Genomic DNA, 21,098 nt, shown 5'->3' with positions numbered 1-21,098 from the left:
ACAACAATCAGCAAATTTGTAAGTCACCAGGAAGCTGAAGGTTTGGAAAAAAGGTAGCTGTTTCCACTTTAATCTCATCCTTTGAGTAGTGGTACGGGAGCAGACTCAAGAACAAAAAATGAGAGCAACCAAGGATAATTTACTAAAATTCACCTTAAAAAGATTGAATCTGCCATCTTGGATCTCTGCACCTGGTGTAACTTCCATAGTACAGTCTTCGGCCTAAGTTAAATAACATATTCCCCATTAAGATACCACATAATTTTTAATTGATAGGCCATATAAAGAAAAACTAGCTGTGGCTAGCTGTGACTTGAAACTAAGAACATCAGATAATCATTAATACGAAATTGAAAGGGAAGGAAGGGCAAAAAACAAACATGGTAAACAGAATGAAAATTTAAACTATCTTAGAGCATTTAACCACCTTAACAGGGAAAAAGTGATTTATCTGGGGAGTAAAATTTGGGACTGTAGAAAAGCCTGGGGTATTCTGGAATATTTACTAATTACCGTAATTTTATTTGTAGTAGAGGTAACTGGTATAACTTCAAGTCCCATTCGTATCCTCTTTTGTTTTTCACAGTAAGCTTTCCAAGTATCTTCATTAAACCCATAATTAAAATAATCAGAAAGATCAGCACCTAAAGATAAAACACAGTGTTAGTGTACAAATATTTCAACCCTATTTTTATGCAGTATATAAAAGAAACTATAATATAAATTTAGTGTTCTATCAGTTTTATCACCCCTTCTAATTTTTCCCAATTACTGCCATAAAGGAATGGTACTATAAAAATTTTTGATCAAAAGTATTTCCTTCAAGCCAGAGTACTATGCTAAGCAAAATAAGTCAGAGAAAGACAAACACCATATGATTGCACTCGTGGAATTTAAGAAACAAAACAAACGAACATAGGGGATAAAAAAGTATTTCCTTTAGAAATGGCATTACAATAAAAACAATATTCAAGTCCACTTTGGTATGATGCAGTAAGATTTAATTATACAGGCCATTCTTATTCCTCATCTACTTAAAACAAGAAAAATTACATTAAAAATAATATTCTAAATGGGTTCTAAAAAAAAAAAAAAAACTTTTCTAATGACCATCTGTACTAAAAATCTTTTCAAACAGATATAATCCACAATAATCTTACCCGGTTTACGCCATGGTTTATCTTCAAAGGAATCCAAATCTACCTCCAAGAGTGGAACTCCATTAATGCTTCCAGGTGCATCAAGGTCTACCCCTTTGACTTTTGTTCCTATTTTATAAAATTACAAAATGGTGAAGGAGCTGTTATTAGCAAAAAGCTGAGAGATATCACAGAAAACAGAAACCATTAACACCTTTTTACTACCAATAGCACTAAATACAGCAAAGGTTCCAAACAATGCATTAGAGTTATTTTTAACTTAAATAAAAGGTGAGATCAAACTTTATGGAACAGCTGTAAAATTAACTGGACTGAGAGTTTAGGTGCTAGCTGCTTATATGGAATTCCTGTACCAACAGGAAGTTGCTAACTTCCATGTTTTAAATCACTTTTTTGTACAGCCTATGAGCTTAGTCTTTACCTTTTCAAAGGGCTGTAAAACAAACAAGAAAGCCAACCATGTGACTGGAACCCTGTGACCCACACAGCCTAAAATATTACAGAAAATTTGTCCAGGGGTACCTGGTTGGCTCAGCCAGTTAAGCATCTGCTCTCAGCTCAGGTCATGATCCTAGGGTCCTGATATCGAGCCTCACATCAAGCCCCCAGCTCAGCAGGGGTCTGCTTCTCCCTCTCTCTCTGTGTGCTCATACATGTGCTCTCTCTTTCTAGTAAATAAATAAAATCTTTAAAAAAAAATTTTGTCTGTCTCTATCATGTATGGTCAAAACCACTCTTTTTAACTGAGCTGTAAGAATTCTACGTATTTGTGACCTTCATATATATGCCTTATTTTCCTATTTATACAGTTACAAGTTTTACCTGTAGTTCCATAAACTCTTCCCCCTGTTTTAATGTTAAGATTTACAGGTGCTGTACCGTAACTCCTAAAAACAAAATAAAAATTATACTGAGAAACTTAAAACAGCAATATATTCAATGTGTACAAATAAATTATACACCCACATAGTTAACTACATGAATTAACAATGACTCACACATTTCAGAAAATGTTCTAAACTAATTAAAAAATATATTTTTTTAAAAGTCTACCATTTTTTCCATCTAAAAAACCTACCTGCTACTAAGTCAGTATCTCACTGCACCAAACTTCGTTTAAGAAATTTGGCTAAGAGGAAAAAAGTCTATATACCTTGTCTTCATTTTCTCACCTCCTAGTTATTCAATATGCAGCAATCCTGCAATAAAGAAATTTCTCCATCTTGTTTCCAAGTCCAGTGACCTCCTTGTAGTCCTCCCTGCACTGGTTACTATTGATAAATCCCTCTTTCAAATACCCATAGGGTATTTTTACCCATAAAAATGAATTCATTTATATTAAATCTAAAATAAATCTAGGGTGATAAAGTAGAAAAGTGTTTGGAAGTAGTCTGTGGTTAATGACGAAAGAAACTCCTAGAATGCTAGTAAAGTTCCGTATTTTGATCTAGGTGATGTTTATATGAATGTACACATATGAAAAAATTATTGAGCTATACTTTTTTAATATAATATACACATGACAAAGGAAAAAAAAATAGAAAATCTGAAGTCAGACCCAGGTTCAAATACAAGTTTTGTCAATTACTACTTGTATAACCCTGGCTAAGTCACTTAAGACCTCATGGATTTTGTATAAATTTTCTGTAACATGGGTTTACAGACAGTTCTCTACTTCTGCATACAATGCATTCTCGTATATGAAGAGGAAAATCAAATACACTAACCAAAACAGACTAAAACATAGTAAGATCTCAATGTTTTCAATGATATATTTCTCACATTATAATCATGTTATTTAATTTGCTCCTTTATTCTCACAAGTTCAGGTAATTGGACTTGTAAAGATTCACTATTTCTGATCTGCCTAATAATTTCCATTTTTTATCTACAATGTACTAAAATTATGAAACTTAAGTTATTCACTTACATTAGCACCATCATTTTTCAGTTTTCTGCTTAAAAATGATATATAAAAAGTGAAAAATAAGTGTAATAAAATATTCAAATAATTGTATAAAGATCCACTGCTATAAATGCAGAAACTATGAAATAACCCAAATTAAACTGTCACTGTCAGGTAGTACTACCATAAAATCCTGAAGTGTTTAAATCATTTCAAGGACGTTAATTCATTAGTAAATGCTTAAATACAAATAATGCATCAGATATAGTTCTAAGCTAAGGAAGAAGAATGACGACCTGAACAAATATAGCTCCTGTCCCACAATGCTTACATTTCAACAATCTAAATCCAGCACAGCAAAAGCACGTTTGGGTTATCTATATCTGAGTTCTAGCTGTTTAAAAGTCAAATGTATAGGGGCGCCTGGGTGGCTCGGTCAAGGTTAAGTGTCTGCCTTCAGCTCAGGTCATGATCTCAGGGTCCTGGAACTGAGCCCTGGGTAGGGCTCCCTGCTCAGAGGAAGTCTGCTTTTCCCTCTCCCTCTCTCCCTCCCCGTGCTTGCTCTTGCTCTCTCTGAGATAATAAAATTAAAATGTTTTTTTTAAAAAGCCAAATGTACAAAAATCAAGTAGTCTCTAAATGGTCCTCTTACAGAACTGCTAAGGATAAAACAAAATAGTATTCATAAAAGTCTTAATGATAAGTTCAATAAATGAACTTCTTGATTCCCACCCAGCTATTTTCCCTTCCATGTTTTGCCTTTAAAACACCACTTTTCAGGGCGCCTGCGTGGCTCAGTCAGCTAAGTGTCCGACTCTTGATTTCAGCTCAGGTCATGAATCTCACATGAGCTTAACCTATGAAGGGCTCCATACTCAGTGCAGGCTGCTTAGGACATTCTCTCCTGCCCCTCCCCCTCTGCTGCTCCTCCCCCTGCTCACTCATTCTCTGTCTCTAATAAATAAATAAAATGTAAAAAATAACACCATCACTTTTCTTTTTTAAAACAACTAAGGCTTTGGTATTCATGTGTGTAGAGAAGCTTAGCTGTTTGGAAAATTGCACTTAAGCTGATCTGATGCCTTCCATCAGACCCCCATGAGGTCTCAGGATTCTCTAGGTGCCAGACCTTACATATTTGGGTTTTTAAGAAACTTCAAAATAAATGCATCAAAAAAATGTATTTTAACCTACTCCTTCTACATTACCCATACATGCTAATATACTTTTAGTTACTCAATTAACTGCTCTAGAAAGCTCTAAGTCATTGAGTCCTTTATCTCACTCTGCATCCACAACCAGTCACCCATGTTCCCGCTATTATGCACTCCAATGTGTCATTTTCCATCCATCCCTATACTGCTGCCACAGGCTTAGTCTGGCTTATCATCTCATGTGCACAATTCAAATGTATTCATTTCTTCCTATTCAGTCCACCTCAACTACTGCTGCAAGTTATCTTTTCAAATAAACTAACCTACTTAAAAACCTTTAAAGGTACTAACTCCCTCAAGTGGTTTCAATCACCTTTTCCCATCTTCCATATTCTCCAGCCCTGTAGTCTCTCTAAGCCAATGCTTCAACTACAGCTCAGTAGTGTCCTCTGCTAAATCATCAGTCCTCTTCCTCCTGACTCAAGAATTATTCAAACAAGTTCATATATTATCTCTTCTAGGACCTTTTCCTCAACAGGTGTAGGCTTTTAGCAACTCTCCTCCCAAAGTTTTCAATTCACTATTCTATTTCTATTCCAGCACTTAAACCCCACTGGAAGTATTTGCTCACGTCTATCTTCCTCACTACTTCCAGTAAATAAGGATGACTTTATTACTTTTCATAGTCTCATCATCAACTAATGTAGTGCCAACAAACATTTTTAAGTGTTTAGCAAAGGGGAATCCCAAAGGTAAGAAACCACTTCTCTGTACAAGCTTACAGATAAAATGAACTTTGTAACAAAAGTATGTTGCCTGAAAAAAATGCTATTTTGTACTTTCTAACCGCTTAACTTTCTAACCGCTAAACCCATTTAGTATTGTTCCTGGAATACAATTTGCTCTTTAAATTTGCTTCTGAAAATTCTGTGCACAAAGTTAAATATTCACCAAATTTTATTTTCTCATAGACTCTTTCAGTTTTCAAGAGATATATCTTGAAATATCAAGGTTAAGTTTTACACCCTTCAGAAAGACCTATAAGTTACCTGAAATGCAAAAAGAAAAAAAAAAAAACATAAAAAGTAGATCAACTGAAGGTAGAAGCATGGACAGAGATACATACATTTACACGTATATTTGGTAAAGCAAACCCAGCAAAATGTGAATTGTGTAATCTAAATGAAGGATAAAATGGGTGTTCACACAATTCTTTCAACTTTCTTAGACAATTTGAAATTTTTCATGTTGAAATACTGAGGAAAAAATACTGAGGAAAAAGCTGTTTAGTCAACAAACATTTACTGAATATTTACTATATGTAAAGCACTTTGAGGAAAAGGGAAATACATAAACAATGGTTTCTACTCAAGGACTTTAGTGTCTAAAGTGATAAACATGAACCAACATAACTACATTTCATGAATCTGGAAACTGCTGTAAGAAATAAAGTTCAGGACTGCGGTGGCTGCAGGGATGACAAGAAACTACTAAACAACCTATGGAAGTAAAGTAGAATTTCATAAAAACCTAATGGCGGCTGTGAAGGCCCTGATGCCATGAATGTCAAATTGGTATCTTTGGATGGTCATGAATTTATTGTAAAAAAGAGAACATACACTAACATCCAGAACAATAAAAGCCATGTTGAGTGGCCCAGGTCGGTTTGCTGAGAACAAAACTAATGAAGTCAATTTTAGAGAGATCTCTTCACATGTGCTATCGAAAGTATGCATATATTTTATCTACAAGGTTCACTACACTAACCACTCCACAGAGATTCCTGAATTCCCAGTTGCACCTAAAATTGCAATGAAACTGCTAATGGCTGCAAACTTCCTAGATTGGTAAAAAACTATAATAAACTGCTAGCTTTTTTCAGAAAAAAAAAAAAGAAAAGGAAAGGAAAAAAAAGAAAGTTCAGAAAAATGTACCATGGGAGTCTATGTACATTCAATATTTGAATGCAATTTCTACCAAAAATTTGGTCATATTAATAAAATAAACACTATTTGCTTTAACTGTTAAGTAAAATTATTTGTATTTGGGGCACCCGGTGGCTCAGTGGGTTAAGCCTCTGCCTTCGGCTCAGGTCATGATCTTAGGGTCCTGGGATCGAGCCTGGCATTGGGCTCTCTGCTCAGTAGGGAGCCTGCTTTTCCCTCTCTCTTTGCCTGCCTCTCTGCCTACTTGTGATCCCTCCCTGTCAAATAAAATAAAATCTTTAAAAAATAAACAAATAAATAAAAATAAAATTTGTATTTGCAACTACAGAAGAGTATTTACTACATACACAATGACTACAATGTTCCTTTTGCATAATGCAGATGGCAAAGGCCTATTAACATAAAGGTCTACTTCATTATATGTAAGCCCAACATTAATTTTTTTTCTTGTAAGTATTTTGTTTTTGTTTTTTATTTTTTATAAACATTTATTTTTATCCCCAGGGGTACAGGTCTGTGAATCTCCAGGTTTACACACTTCACAGCACTCACCATAGCACATACCCTCCCCAATGTCCATAACCCCACCCCCCCAACCTCCCTCCCCACATCAACCCTCAGTTTGTTTTGTGAGATTAAGAGTCACTTATGGTTTGTCTCCCTCCCAATCCCATCTTGTTTCATTTACTCTTCTCCTACCCCCTTAACCCCCCATGTTGCATCTCCTCTCCCTCATATCAGGGAGATCATATGACAGTTGTCTTTCCCTGATTGACTTATTTCGCTAAGCATGATACCCTCTAGTTCCATCCACGTCGTCGCAAATGGCAAGATTTCATTTCTTTTGATGGCTAACATAGTATTCCATTGTGTATATATACCACATCTTCTTTATCCATTCATCTCCAACATTAATTTTTTAAGTGGAGATGAGAATACTGAGAGTTATCTACCCCTAACATTACTGTCTCTTCTCAACCCTGATCTCTAGAGTTATAAAATTATAGAGTCCTTATTATAGTGTGAAATGGACCATGACAATAACTGAATTACCTTTAAGCTCCTAAAATAACTTTTAAAAAAATAGCTCTAGTATAGAAATAAAATATTCAAAAATATTTATCTGTATATTGCTTGATTCCAGATAAGGCTGCATAATGAATTATAGTGCAACTGATGAAAAGTTTATGCTCCCAATGCACAAGCACTACATTATGTATCTAATCTGATAAACCACAGAAAAATACTGACTCTTATTCTGCCACCATAACAAAATCACATTCTGTACTTTAATATATTCCCTTCTAGCCTTTCTCTACGATTCTTTATGTGCTCAATGAGCTAATGACAGTTGACTCACTAGATTCAGTTTTACAGACTATAAAACTTGAGACAACATATTATCTTAAAATGCCAACAGAATAATTAACAACTTCAAAAACACACTATGAAGAGCAAAAAAAAAAATTTTTTTTGATACTGTTTTTATTGGACAAAAAAATTTTAAAAACCTAAACTCAGTTTTGGATAATACAATGGAAGAACAATGCAGATGAAATCTGTAATTTAAGGTTTTCTAACTCTAACTAAAGAATGTGTACTCTTCAATTATGAAAACATCTTAATTTCAGAAATCAAAAACAGCTGCTTCCATGGCATTTTATCTAATAAACTATCTTTAAGAAAGAAATATTTTTATGGTGAAACTCCTTTTTGTCATGAGACAGAACTGAAACAACACTACTGATTTTAGGTGTACAACATAATGATCTATGTATACACTGAAAAATGATTAGTTACTTATCACCCATCACCACACAGTTCTGTATTTTTTCTTGTGATGAGAACTTTTAAGATCTACTCTTCCAGAAACTCACAGTGAAATTTTAAGACTTCTTTCACATCATGGTAAGATGGAAATACGTAAAAACAATGGAATCAACCACCACTGGTTTGATATAAGCATGCTACCCTTAATTTAGGCACACAACTGTTAGTTAAAAATAACTTACCACCCAGGTGGCTCAGTCAGTTGAGTATCCAACTCTTGGTTTCAGCTCAGGTCACAATCTCAGGGTCATGAGGTTCAGCCCCATGTATGGCTCCACACTCAGCAGGGAGTCTCCTTGAGATTGTCTCCCCCTCTCTCTGCCCCTCCTGCCTATATGCGTGGGCGTTCTCTCTCTCTCTCAAATAAATAAATCTTAAAACAAACAAACAAAAAAACAAAAAAAAAACAAACTTACCCATACTGTGGTGCTCCTGTTTTAATGTCTCCTATAGTGACATGAACATCATCCTCATCATCATCACTGTCACTATCACTATCCTCTTCAGTCTCGGTCACTTTCTATACCAACATAAACAATTATAAAATACATTCAATAATTCATCTCAACATCTAATATGAGTAACTGAAAAAGTAATCATTTTGTGTTTTTTGAAGTACAGTTTTAGAGAAAAATTACAATTTCATAGCACTGTTACCTCATGTGTAACTGTTATACATGATAAATAAGGATAAGAATGTAAAATCTTTTCTCAGCATCATCTTTTTGTAAATAACACCTCACGTATTTTTTCCTATGATTTGCAACTGCTTCTCTGAAAAAAAAAAATCTAAGGCATTGTACTAAGATATTTAGAACATAAATTACAAAAAGTAAGTATCTGAGGAATTTTTATCAAGAATATGAAGAGGAAAACAATTAACTTTAAGAGTCATGGTTAAGAAACTTCAAAATAAATGCATCAAAAAAATGTATTTTAACCTACTCCTTCTACATTACCCATACATGCTAATATACGTTTAGTTACTCAATTAACTGCTCTAGAAAGCTCTAAGTCATTGAGTCCTTTATCTCACTCTGCATCCACAACCAGTCACCCATGTTCCCGCTATTATGCACTCCAATGTGTCATTTTCCATCCATCCCTATACTGCTGCCACAGGCTTAGTCTGGCTTATCATCTCATGTGCACATTTCAAATGTATTTGTTACATTTGTATACATTGATACATTTGTATCTGTTAAGGAGCAGTTCAGTTATTCTTGTCATTCATTTACAGTTAGAAGAGTCCCCGGATGCAGATGATTGAGGGATTACTTTGTTTCTAGGAGCATAAAGTGGGACTATTTACAAAGGCTTTATTTTGGCTCTAAAAGGCAATTTTGTGCTTAGTCACAGAATAGTAAACAAAAAAGTAGGTCACCTAGGCAAACTATTTTTTTGTATACAAGTTCAAACCTGTAGAATAATGATTTCCTTCTTTTCATAGGATCAGAATGTTAAAATATTCGTAAAACCAATAATACGTGTTCACCCCCCCCCAAAACAACACTTTTAACAGGCATGACTGAAGTTAGAGAATATCACATATTTATGTAAAAATATATTGTTCCAAAATTATGACAATCAAATTTGGGCTATGGGACTTAATGTTTTCCTTGAAAATGAGGTTCACTATGATCTCTTTAGTTGAGCTACAATCACTCAGTTTCTTGATAGCAATCAGCTTCAAGCCTTCGCACATGCTCCTCTTAGTTCATGGAAAGTCTCTTCCCACTACTGCCTCTCACCACTGTGCTTCTGATGGCACCAGATGAGGTGGAATATAAGAGCAGTCCAGATCACGCCGGACACTGAAAGTCATGTTCAATTTGTGGCTTTCTTCCTAAGTGAAGGGGAAACTACTATAAAGACTTTAAACAGAGAAGTAACTAAATTTCAAAGCCTTATGTTACCGGTTTCGGCACGCCATTTTCAGCAGTTTCGTCTTCAATTCCAGATGGAGGATTAGCACTACAAACAACAGAAATAAGCGCACAATCTGGTATTACTTTTCAGAAGTACAGACAGAGTATACTAGTATTTTTTAAAAGCTCTGATAGTTTCCTAAAATTATTATCTCCACTGGAAAAGAAAAAGGATGGCAAAAACTTTGTATGCTATTCTGCTATTCCTACTGCTTTGCATAACACCCATATTCAACATTCAAAGTAGAACAGAACTGCCAAAGGATGTCAAATTGCAAATCTGACAATGGGCTATAACTCAAGTTTTTTATTATTTTAAAAATATGCATCACACTTAATTTTATTTAGCCTAACTATTGGATATACGTTATTTCATAAAAGATACATTTTAAGATTTAAAAAAAGTTTATCTTCACGTAAGACTGCCTTTCCATTTGATGCCAATTAGTAGCTCCAGGCCTAATTTTGATGCATTAAAAAACAAATTACTTTTTGAAGGCCAATCAATACCTGAATTTGCCATATTAAAGCAAAAGTGATATAAAATAAAAAACCCCTCTTTTCTCATGAGACCATAATATGGTCATTAATTACCAAATAAAACTTGTAGTACTGTAGTATAATTGGCATCTTATATTTTAATAATTATGATTTCTATAGTGGCAACTATCCATTAACCTCATTTTATAGTAAAGAAACCCAAGGACAAAGCAACTAACTCATATTTAGTAGGTTTTCTACGAAAAACCTCCAGATCTTGATATAGTTCAAACATCTTTTCATTAGATTTCTGCTTATCTCTTCTACACCCTACTTTGTGCCAAGCAGTTTTTATATACATCAATTTAATCCCTACGTAGTATTTTACAATACAATCCTCATGTAAAGCAAAAATGAAAGATTAAAAACTGAAAATTTAATCGGGCGCCTGGGTGGTTCAGTTGATGAAGCAACTGCCTTCAGCCCAAGTCATGATCCTGAAGTCCTGGGATCAAGTGCCACAACGGCAGGGAGTCTGCTTCTCCCTCTGACCCTCTCCCCGTCATGCTCTCTTTTTCTCTCTCTCTCAAAATCTTTAAAACAAAACAAACTGAAAATTTAAATGTTAAGTTTTACTTGTGATATTTCTTGACCCAAGAAAACAAATATACAACTATAATTCTTTAGTACACTTAGCTCCTGCTTAATTAAGTTTCTAGGTAGCCAGAAACAAGTTCAATTTGCCACGAAACAGTATATTTAGCCAAAACTTGGGACAAATAAAACATGACAAAATTGGAGACAGCATAATGCGATGGTTAAGATGTTTTAACAATGAACCAGACACCAAAAAGCTGGGGAGAACTCTCATAGCAAGGACTCTGCTCAGTTAGGGCAAGGTGATGATGTACCAAGCTAAATACTAGAACACAGGTTTGGTGAACATGCCTTCCCCAGTACTTTCTGAAGTTTTAATTCCCTATCACCATTAAAATGCTAGAAATACAAAATTATAAGCTTTCCCTAGAAAAATTAAGCTTTATGGGTTGAAATTTTCCATAGGATAAAATAAACTTATAAGCTCTTCAAATAAAATTTTAGTAAAGAATACAAAGACATTTGACAGTAATACTCAGGGAAGATAGAAGACTTCCCTCCAATACATTTAAACAAGCTGAATATAGAAAAATTAAACAATGTGCAATCAGAAAATAAGCCTTAAGAATTACGACCAAGAACTTATACAAACAAAATTAAGGGAATAGATTAGCTCACAAAAAAACTGCATTTAACTGTGAATCTATAACACTACCCATTGATTCCTGAACAATTAAAAAACAGGGTATAAAAAAACTGTAATGACTTTTATAACTATAAGCTACACAAATTACAACTTTGTGAGTAAGATTAGGGTTAGGAACTGGGTTGTATACACAGATTTTAATGATAAAATTTCACAATATAGCGATGAGTGAAAAAAAACTTCCAAATTAGGGGATATTTTTAAGTGAAGAAGAATCCCTTTCAGCATCCCTTAAGTTAATTCTACTTCCATGTCTCACTTCTTCCCTCCATTTACTTTTTTAAAAATGCAGACATACTTCACGTTGTCATGCTTTGCTCTATTATACTTCCCAGCTAAGTTTTTCAAATTGAAGTTTGTGATAACAGCATATCACCTATCAGTGCCATTTTTCCAACAGTGTTTGCTCACTTTGTGTCTCTGTCACATTTTGGTAAGTCTTGAAATATTTCAAACTTTTTCAATATTGTATTTGTTATGGCGATCTGCTTGATGTTACTATTGTACCTGTTCTGGTAGCTATGAATCGCAACCATTTAAGACGGTGAACTTAATCACTGAATACTGTGTGTGTTCTGACTGCTCCACTGACCAACCATCACCTGTCTCCCTCCCTCTCCTTAGGCTCCCTAGTCCCTGAAGCACAATAATGAAATTAGTTCAATTTATAACACCCTAAGGTGTCTAAGAGTTCAAGGGTAAGAGTCCACACGCCTCTCACTTTAATTAAGTTTAGGGAGGAAGGCATGTCGAAGGCTGGCACCAGTTGGCAAATGTGTAAATGCAGAGAAAAGTTCTTAGAGAAGATTAAAAGTGCTAAACTCTAGTGAACACATGAATGGCAAGAAAGTAAAAACACCTTACTGCTAATACGGAGAAAGTCTGAGTGGTCTGGAGAGAAGACCGAATCAGCCACCGTATACCCTTAAGCCAAAGGCTCATCCAGAGCAAGGCCCTTATAACCCTCTTCAATTCTATGAAGGCTGACAGAGGTGAGTTAGCTGTAGAAAAATAGTGTGAAGCCATCAGAGGCTGGTGCATGAAGTCTGAGGAAAGAAGCCATCTCCAGAACACAAAGTGCACGGTGGGTGAAGCAGCACGTGCTGATGGAGAAGGGGGAGCAAGTTCCCCAGAAGACCCAGCTAAGGGAATTCAGAAAGGTGGCCACACTAAACAGCAGATTTTCATGGAGACAAAACAGCCTTCTGTTGGAAGGAGACGCTATTGCAGACTTCCACAGCTGGAAAGAAGTCAAGGCCTGGTTTCAAAGTTTCAAAGGACAGGCTGACTCTCTAGTGAGGGGCTAATGCAGCTGGTGACTTTAAGCTCAAGCAAATGCTCACCATTCTGAAAGTCCTAAGGTCCTAAAGAATTAACCTAACTCCACTCTGCCTGTGCTGTACAAATGGAACAACAAAGCCTGACGACAGCACATCTGTTGACAACATGGTTTACTGAACATTTCAAGCCCACCTTGAGTCTACTGCTCAGAAAAAAGGATTCCTTTCCAAATATTACTGCCCATCCACAATGCACCCGGTCACCTAAGAGCTCTCTCTCTGTTGAGACATACAGTAATAAGATTAATGTTTTCATGCCTCATAACAAAATATCCATTCTGCAGCCCATGGATCAAGGACTCATTTAGACTTTCAAGTCTTACTACTGAAGAAAAACATTTCATAGGACTACAGTTGCCACAGACAGAGCGATTCCTCTGACGGATATGGGCAAAGTAAGTTGAAAACCTTCTGGAAAGGATGCATCATCTTCATCATTCGAGATGCCATTAAGAACATTCATGATTCATGGAGAAAGATCCAAATAGCCACATGAACAGGAGTTTGGAAGAAGTGGATTCCAAACCTCATGGAGGACTTTAGGGGTTCCAGACTTCAGCAGAGGAAGGAAGTGCAGGTGTGGTGAAAATAACAAGAGAACTAGAATGAGAAGTGGAGCCTGAAGACTGGACTGCATTGTTGTATGCTCATGATAAAACTAGAACAGATGAGGGGTTGCATCTTCTGGGTGAGCAAAAAAAAAAGTGGTTTCTTGACATGGAACCTACTCCTGGTAAAGATGCGGTGAAGACTGTTGAAATGGCCAAAAGAGGATTCAGAATATTACCTAAACTTAGTTGATAAAACAGCAGTGGAGTTTGGGAGGACTGACTTCAATTCGGAAGGAGGGTCTACTGTGAGTAAAATGCTATCAAACAGCATCACTGCTACAGAGAAACCAACTGTTCATTAAAGGAAGAGTCAATGGATGTGGCAAACTTCACTGTTGTCTTATAAGAAATTGCCACCCCAACCTTCAGCAACAACCACCCTGATCATCAGCAGCGTTCAATTTCAAAGCAAGACCCTGTAACCAGCAAAAACAGGACTTGCTGAAAGCTCAGACAATGGTTGGGATTTTTTTTAGTGTGAAAATACTTTTTAATTAAGGTATGTACATTGTTTTTTCGACATAATACTATCACACTTAAGAGATTCCACTATAAACAAAACTTTGATATACACCTGGAAACCAAAAAATTCATTTGACTCACTTTATTGCTGTGGAACTGAACCCACAGTATCTGTAAGGTATACCCCTACCAGCTTTGAAGTAGATTTCATATACCACAAAACCCACCAATTTGAAACATTCAACTGAATGGCTTTTCACATTTATAGGATATACAGAATAGTGCAACCATTACAACTGCCTAACTTCAGGACATTTTCATCACCTGAATAAGAAACCTTGTATGTATCAGTAATCACTCCCCATTTTCCCGTGACCTCAGTCCTGGCAACCACTCTGTCTCTACAGATTTACCTATTCTGTACATTTATTTTAATTGAACCATACAATATTCAGTTCTTTGGGACTGGCTTCTTCAGCTTAGCATAATGTTTTCAAGGTTCACCCACATTGTAACAGGTATCAATACTTCATTTCTTTTTACTGCCACATAGTATTCCACGATATGGATATACCATATTTTATCTATCCATTCAACATTTGATGGACTTTTATTTCCATTTTTTTTGGCTATTATAAACAATGCTACTAGGAATATTCATGTATAAGTTTTTGTGTTTTTGTGTGAATATGTATCAATTTTCCAAGGCAAATCTGTAGAAGTGAAATTCCTGCGACATATAGTAACTATGTTTAACCTTCTGATGAACTGTTTTCTAAAACAGCCGCACCTTTTCGCAATTCTGCCATCAGTGATGATAGTTCTAACTTCTGCATATCTTCACCAACACCTGTTACTTCCTTTTTGACGGTAGCCATCCTATTCTGAGGGATGCAGAGTGATACTTCCTCCACTTTCTAAACCCAAATATTCTTTAAAAGATCTTTTTTTAACCATCCCTTCCCCATTAGGTGACATTAAGTCATTGATATTAGATTTGATGAGTAATGTCAGCATATCCCTGTACTTGTCTGTGTGAGTTGTTCTGAAATCTAGATGTTTCAAGCTGTTTACATGTTCTGTAAATGATACTCAAATCTTTCTAGCAGTCTAACAAAAGGAATCAATCTTATAACAGATTCATTAATTCCACTTTGAATTTAAATACAAAATGTTGAAATTATAACCAAAGTGCACTACCACCTTACTAATAAATTGCAAAAAGTTATTTAAAGGATTCTTTTTTTTAATCAAAAAAAATTTTTTTGAAATTTTTTTATTAGTCTAACGGTTATGTTGATACTCCACTACTATGCTCACTTAAGAGTACAAAGTTACTTAATAGTGAAGAGTATTCAAACCCTTACTTCAAAAACTCTGTCCCCTAAGCTACTAGCAAATAAACAGAACTGATTAGGTCCTGAAATAGAAATCAACTCCAAAGGATTCAATGTCTTTGAACCTTCAGTCAATATGCTGTATTCAAGCTAATGATTACAATGAAACAATTCTGACAATTTGTTGCAGAATCACTGTATCATACAATCTGTATAAATATCAACAACAAATTCCACTAACCTGGCATTTTCTTCTTCTGGCCTTTCAACTTCATTTTCATCTACCAAAAAAAATACATAAATAAATAAATAAAATTAACAAACAAACCACTATTAAAGAAACCAGTATTATGAAAATCTGAAGTGATCATCACAAGCACTAACCTAGGTCCTTTGCCAAATCACTGTGCACATGCACGTCCCATGGGCCTATAAGCACATCCAAAGTTAGATCACCTTATAATGACTTAACAAAATATGTCTTTTATGAAAAAAAAAATCAGACTTTACTTGTATAAAATTAAGCTTAATTTAAGAGGCATTAACTATTTCTAGATCTTTAAGGAAACCCTACACATTTACATTTCAAAGAATATGACTAATGTTAAATCTTGCCACCGAAAGTAATGAATTTTACAAGTCTGTCAAAATCAAAGTTTGTCAAAGTCATAGCATCAAGGAGCTGCATGATGCCCAAACTTACACTTTTACTAAAGAATATACATTTTAGGCAAGGAACACATATTAACTTTCAAATCTAGTTATCATTAACAGACAAGAAGAGACTGTGACTTAATGAAAAGTTAAAAACCAGATAGATACCAAGTCCCTTTCAAGAGGGAAGTACAAAGTGCACTGAACTTATTTTGGGGAAAAAAGATACATACGAAATAACTGAAAACTATAAGCCTAAGGGACATGAAATACTTTTAATGATGTGGGTTAAAGAGCACTCTCTTAAAAATGAAAAACTTCACCTTAATACAGGAGACATTCGGGGTTTTCTTTATGGGCCATAATGTATTCCATCTCTTTCTCTCTCTCTCTTAATTAATTATTTTTAAAGCACGACTTTCAGACAAGGAGGTACCCTTGCAGGTGCATTCCATACAAACTGACCATCAAGAAACAAGACGTTAGTTTTACAGCATCAACTTTATTTAGCTATTATTACAGAAAGACTGTTTCTGAACGAAGGGACGGGGGGGGGGGGTATCCTACAGCCAAGGGGCAAGAAGAGACACACCAACAGAGCTCAGAATGGAGGTAAACAGTAGGGGAAAGAGCGCGGAGACCAGGCGGCCGGGAAGCCCTCGCGGGGAGGAGGGCGAGGCAGAGGCCCGGCCCCGCGCCCAGCCCGACCGCCCCGGGGTGGCTGCGCAGTGCGGGCGCGGGCTGCGCCTAAGGGGAGGCCGAGGGGAGGCCGGGGAACTTGCACGCCTCGCTCGGCCTAAGTCAGGCCGGAGGAGGCTCCGTACAAGAGGCCCCAGCGGCGGCGTGAGGGACCCGGGACGCCGGCCGTTCGCGGGCCGCGAGGGAAGGCCTGAGAGAACCCGGCAGTGAGAGAAGGGACAGGAAGTTCCGTACCGCCATAGAGCCACTCTTCCTCCTCATCCCCTCCGGTCCCGCCGCTCAGCTCCGACACTAGGCGCTCGACCTCGCCGGCCGACATGGCCGCCCCGAGCACAATTTAAAGGCGGCGATCAACAGCCCCCTCCAACCCCTTCCCAGCCTCGCTGCCCAGGGGCGCGAGAGGGGCGCGAACCCGCCGGCGAGCGAACGAAGAAAGCGCGAGACTCAAATCCCAGAAAGGCGGCCGCGGCGTAGGAGGCAGCAAACAAGACGGCTCCAGCGGCGCTCCGCCTGCGCACGCGCAGCAGCAGCCCAGCGCCCGCGGCGTCTTTAGGAGGCTTCGCTTCCGCGGCGCCGTCCACCTGGGCCCGGTTGCGCTTGCGCGCCGTAGTTGGCTCCGCCCCTGTGGAAGCGCGCTTTGCTTTTTTAGCGTGGTTTTCTCCCTTGGCGGCGTCCAGAGTCGGCAAGGGTTCCCCTCCCCCAACCTTTCCTCTAATAATCCTATTGCCTTTGCCTAGTGCACCATTGTTTCCTTATCCCCTTGATGCTTTCTTTCTCTTCTCAACTGTTTTTCTGTTTTTTAATCTTATGAAAGCTCTTGTTTTCGTTCTTCATGGATTGTGTCAGCCTTAATACAGAATTGTTACCTTATCGCTCCCGTTTCTCATTAGAGAAAGCATAATTCATGCCTGCTTTGTTGAAAATTCAGTTTTAAGGGCAAACGAAAGTCAAGCTAATGAAAAATGCATTCTCTTTGGTAAAATAAAACATTACAGTTAAGGTCGAAGACCCCCTCATCCACTACCCTCCCTTGCAGAAGTATCCCTTGTTGGCTGTTTGGTGTGAATCCTCAGATAATCTATACATTTACTTTATGTGCTTTTGGTGGAAGAACTTGAGATTAAAGAGTCTTAAAGGGTACAATACTGTATATCATTATGCGGATTGTTGTTTTTTTTTTAACAGTGTTTTGGAGAGCCTTTCCATGTTAATATATTTAAACTATATTCATTTTAAATGCTTCTCAATATTCCTATAGCATGGCTATCACAAAATGAATATGGTTATTTCCCTAGTGATGTACATTTAGATTGCTTTCAACGTTTCACTTTAACCAAGAAACCAAAACACTACAATGAATAACCTTGTAAATGACTTCTTGCAGGTCTGTACAAGTATTTCTCCAAGATCATAGAGTATGTGCAATTTTTATTTTAGTAGATAATGCCACATTTTCAGGCTACTTTTGAACACATTTTTCAGGGAGAAGACGATAGATGGGCCAAAATTGGTGTTCTAGTTCTTAACTGTGACTACCTAGTTGCATGATCTCAGGTAATTAACTTCTCTTTGCTTCAGTTTTCTCATCCTTAAAATGGAAAAGCTGAATTTGATGATCTCTAAAGTTTCTTTTGGTCCAAAAGTTTTCAAACAGGACTCTCACTTTTCAACAGAGAGAAATTCATTCTAGTTTACAAATCAATCAATGGGTTTACTTGCTGTCCCGTCACTAAATGTTGTTCTTCATATAACAATTGTTGAATATCTGCTGTTTAAGAACTCGGAAAGTAAAGATAGGAGTAAAGCATAGTCCTTGCCCTTGAAGAGCTCTCACTTTATTGAGAAAGTCCGAAGGGTCTTAATTCACTCCCCTATAAGAGTAAAATGTGGATATGCTTTAATAGAAACACAAAGGAAATGTTTACATCCCCAAAATGGCACATCATCTCCCATTATTTAAACAAATCCTGTGGTTTTAATACCCACCCCCAACACCACCTTCCTTTGAAGATTCGATTGCTAGGCCCAGTCTCACTTACCTGATTAGGAAAATCCTTTCCATAGTTCTAAACTCTAATGAGGTATGGCCAACATTGTGAAATCTTTCCTGAATTCCACTTTATCTCCTTCCATTTCTTTGTTCTATAAATATTTATGAAGAGTCTACCATGTGCCAGGGGCTCTTCTAGGCTATGTAGATTCAGCAGTGAGTAAATAAAAGTCCTTCCTCTTGTGAAGCTTTCACTCCAATGAGGAAAGGCAGAAAATAAACACATAAATGTACAGCATGCCAAGCTGTGATAAGGATTATAAATAAGAGTAGGATGGGGGACCTAGGAAAGAATGATAAATAAGGATTAGGTGCAATTTCATGTCAAGAGGTCAGGGGAAAACTATTCTAATAAGGTGACCTAAGGGTAGAGAGCTAAATGGAGAAAAGAAGTAAGCCATCGTAGATTTCTGGGTGAAGCCCTATCAGACAGAAAGAATAGAAGTGCAGAGGCCCTAAGGCAGAAACATACTTCGTGCATTCAAGGAACCCCAAATGAACTGGAGTGGAAGGAGTGAGAAAGAGGATATAGAAGAAATCAGAGTGATTGGAGGGTAGGCAGGGTAGTACACTCTTTTACACCCTGTTGCTTCTATGGCCTGTGCCTATCACGTCCTATAGTGATTATTTGACTACATATCTGTTTCCCTAGGACTTTTCACTAGATGAAGTCCTCCTTCAAACAGGGCAACTTCTTATATGTCACTTATTTGTGATATGGCACCTAACACTCAGTAGATCTTGGCCTGGACTGACAGTAATGGAATGAGGATTTCACATTCTGCTTCAGAGTATCATAACGCAAGCTCATAGTCCTGTCTATTTGTGAATCCATGAGTCTATAATGAACTTTGGTGGTTTCGTGGAAAAGACAACTGCCTTCTGCTGAGAATCATCTTGCTCCGTTCAGCTACCCAAAATAAGCTTGTCTTTCAAGACTCTACTTAAACGGAAGAGTTGATGAATATTTACTGAAGCATCAGAATCACCTTTATGGTGGAGGTAGCATTGCAACTAAGCTTTGAAAATAAAGATTTTCACAAGCAGAGAAGCCCATAAATCACTAATAACCACTCTGAAAAGGCCTCTTCCTTCCTTGCTTTTAAACTGAGTTCTTTGCCTGGATAAGCTTCCTTAGTTAAAGATGTTTTTTTCTCTCTATTCACCAGGGAAGAATTAAAAGATAGATAGTTTGAAGATATTATATAAACTTATGAACTTATCAAACTACAATATTCCATAGATTCTGACTATATTTATTTGTTTTCCATTTTATCAGTGTGTGTGTGTGTGTGTGCGCGCGCACGCGCGCGGTTTGTTGGTTCTCAGCAAAAAAAAAAAAGGGGGGGGGAGGTGCCTGTGTGGCTCAGTTGTTAAGCCTCTGCCTTAGGCTCAGGTCAGGATCCCAGGGTCCTGGGATGGAGCCCTGCATTGGGCTCTCTGCTCAGTGGGGAGCCTGCTTCTCTCTTCCACTCCCCAGGCTTGTGTTCCCTCTCTTGCTGTGTCTCTCTCTGTCAAATAAGCAAACAAAATCTTAAAAAAAAAAAAAAAAGGCAAAACCAAAAACAACAAGGCATCAGTTTTAATGTATCTATCTCCGGGAAGTACCAAAAGGGGTTGCTTAATAGGTGATGATTAAAATGATGGCAAGACGTGAAGATCAAATAAAAGTGCCTTGCTCAGTAGCTATTAGATGGTGAGTACTCATAAATGTGTTTTGCATGAATGTGGCATTTGGCCCAACTATGTTCTTTTTTTTTTTTAAGATTTTTTTTTTTTTTGACAGAGAGAGAGATCACAAGTAGGCAGAGAGGCAGGCAGAGAGAGAGGAAGGGAAGCAGGCTCCCTGCTGAGCAGATAGCCCGATGTGGGGCTCGATCCCAGGACTCCGGGATCATGACCTGAGCTGAAGGCAGAGGCTTTACCCCCCTGAACCACCCAGGCACCCCCCAACTATGTTCTTTACTGACAACTTTAGTTATGCCACTTAAATCTCAATGTTCTTCAGTTTCTTCATCAGTAAATTGACATGTTAAAATAACATATTACACCTGCTTCCTGGAAGGATAACAAAGCTAAATGAGGTTTCAAATGTCAAAGCATTTAACATATTAGAGGCAAAATGGTGCTATGCTATGGTTTAGGCCTTTCGTCCATTGAACGACTGAACGTAGAGTTTTCCTTCCTTTCTAGATACTTCAATGGGGAATTAAGCCCCAATTACCCATCTTCCTCTAC

General features: G+C 37.2%; 1 protein-coding gene and 1 pseudogene across 26 annotated transcripts in view; one reads left to right on the top strand and one right to left on the bottom strand.

Annotated features, from left to right (window-relative positions):
• Positions 1-17,346, bottom strand: part of FIP1L1 (factor interacting with PAPOLA and CPSF1) — an 82,965-nt gene extending 65,619 nt beyond the window's left edge. For 6 of the 26 annotated variants that reach the window (XM_047719302.1, XM_047719306.1, XM_047719315.1 and 3 more), the window contains exons 1-7: positions 17,045-17,344; positions 15,699-15,738; positions 9,913-9,970; positions 8,413-8,516; positions 1,983-2,047; positions 1,161-1,268; positions 514-644 (exon numbers count right to left, since the gene is read on the bottom strand). In XM_047719302.1, the coding sequence (XP_047575258.1) occupies positions 514-644; positions 1,161-1,268; positions 1,983-2,047; positions 8,413-8,516; positions 9,913-9,970; positions 15,699-15,738; positions 17,045-17,129 (591 nt within the window). In that variant the 5' untranslated portion in view covers positions 17,130-17,344. Of the gene's footprint in view, positions 1-153; positions 223-513; positions 645-1,160; positions 1,269-1,982; positions 2,048-8,412; positions 8,517-9,912; positions 9,971-15,698; positions 15,739-15,841; positions 15,887-17,044 lie in introns of all 26 variants that reach the window. The other 20 variants (XM_047719292.1, XM_047719301.1, XM_047719305.1 and 17 more) reach the window with 9 other exon arrangements.
• LOC125093730 (elongin-C-like) lies at positions 5,780-6,277 on the top strand (annotated as a pseudogene).
• Positions 17,347-21,098: the final 3,752 nt, after the last annotated feature.

Source organism: Lutra lutra, chromosome 2 (assembly GCF_902655055.1).
Source record: "Lutra lutra chromosome 2, mLutLut1.2, whole genome shotgun sequence".
Classification (NCBI taxonomy): Eukaryota; Metazoa; Chordata; class Mammalia; order Carnivora; family Mustelidae; genus Lutra; species Lutra lutra.
The sequence above is the reverse complement of the archived record's forward strand: the minus strand, read 5'-3'. Positions and strand labels throughout refer to the sequence as shown.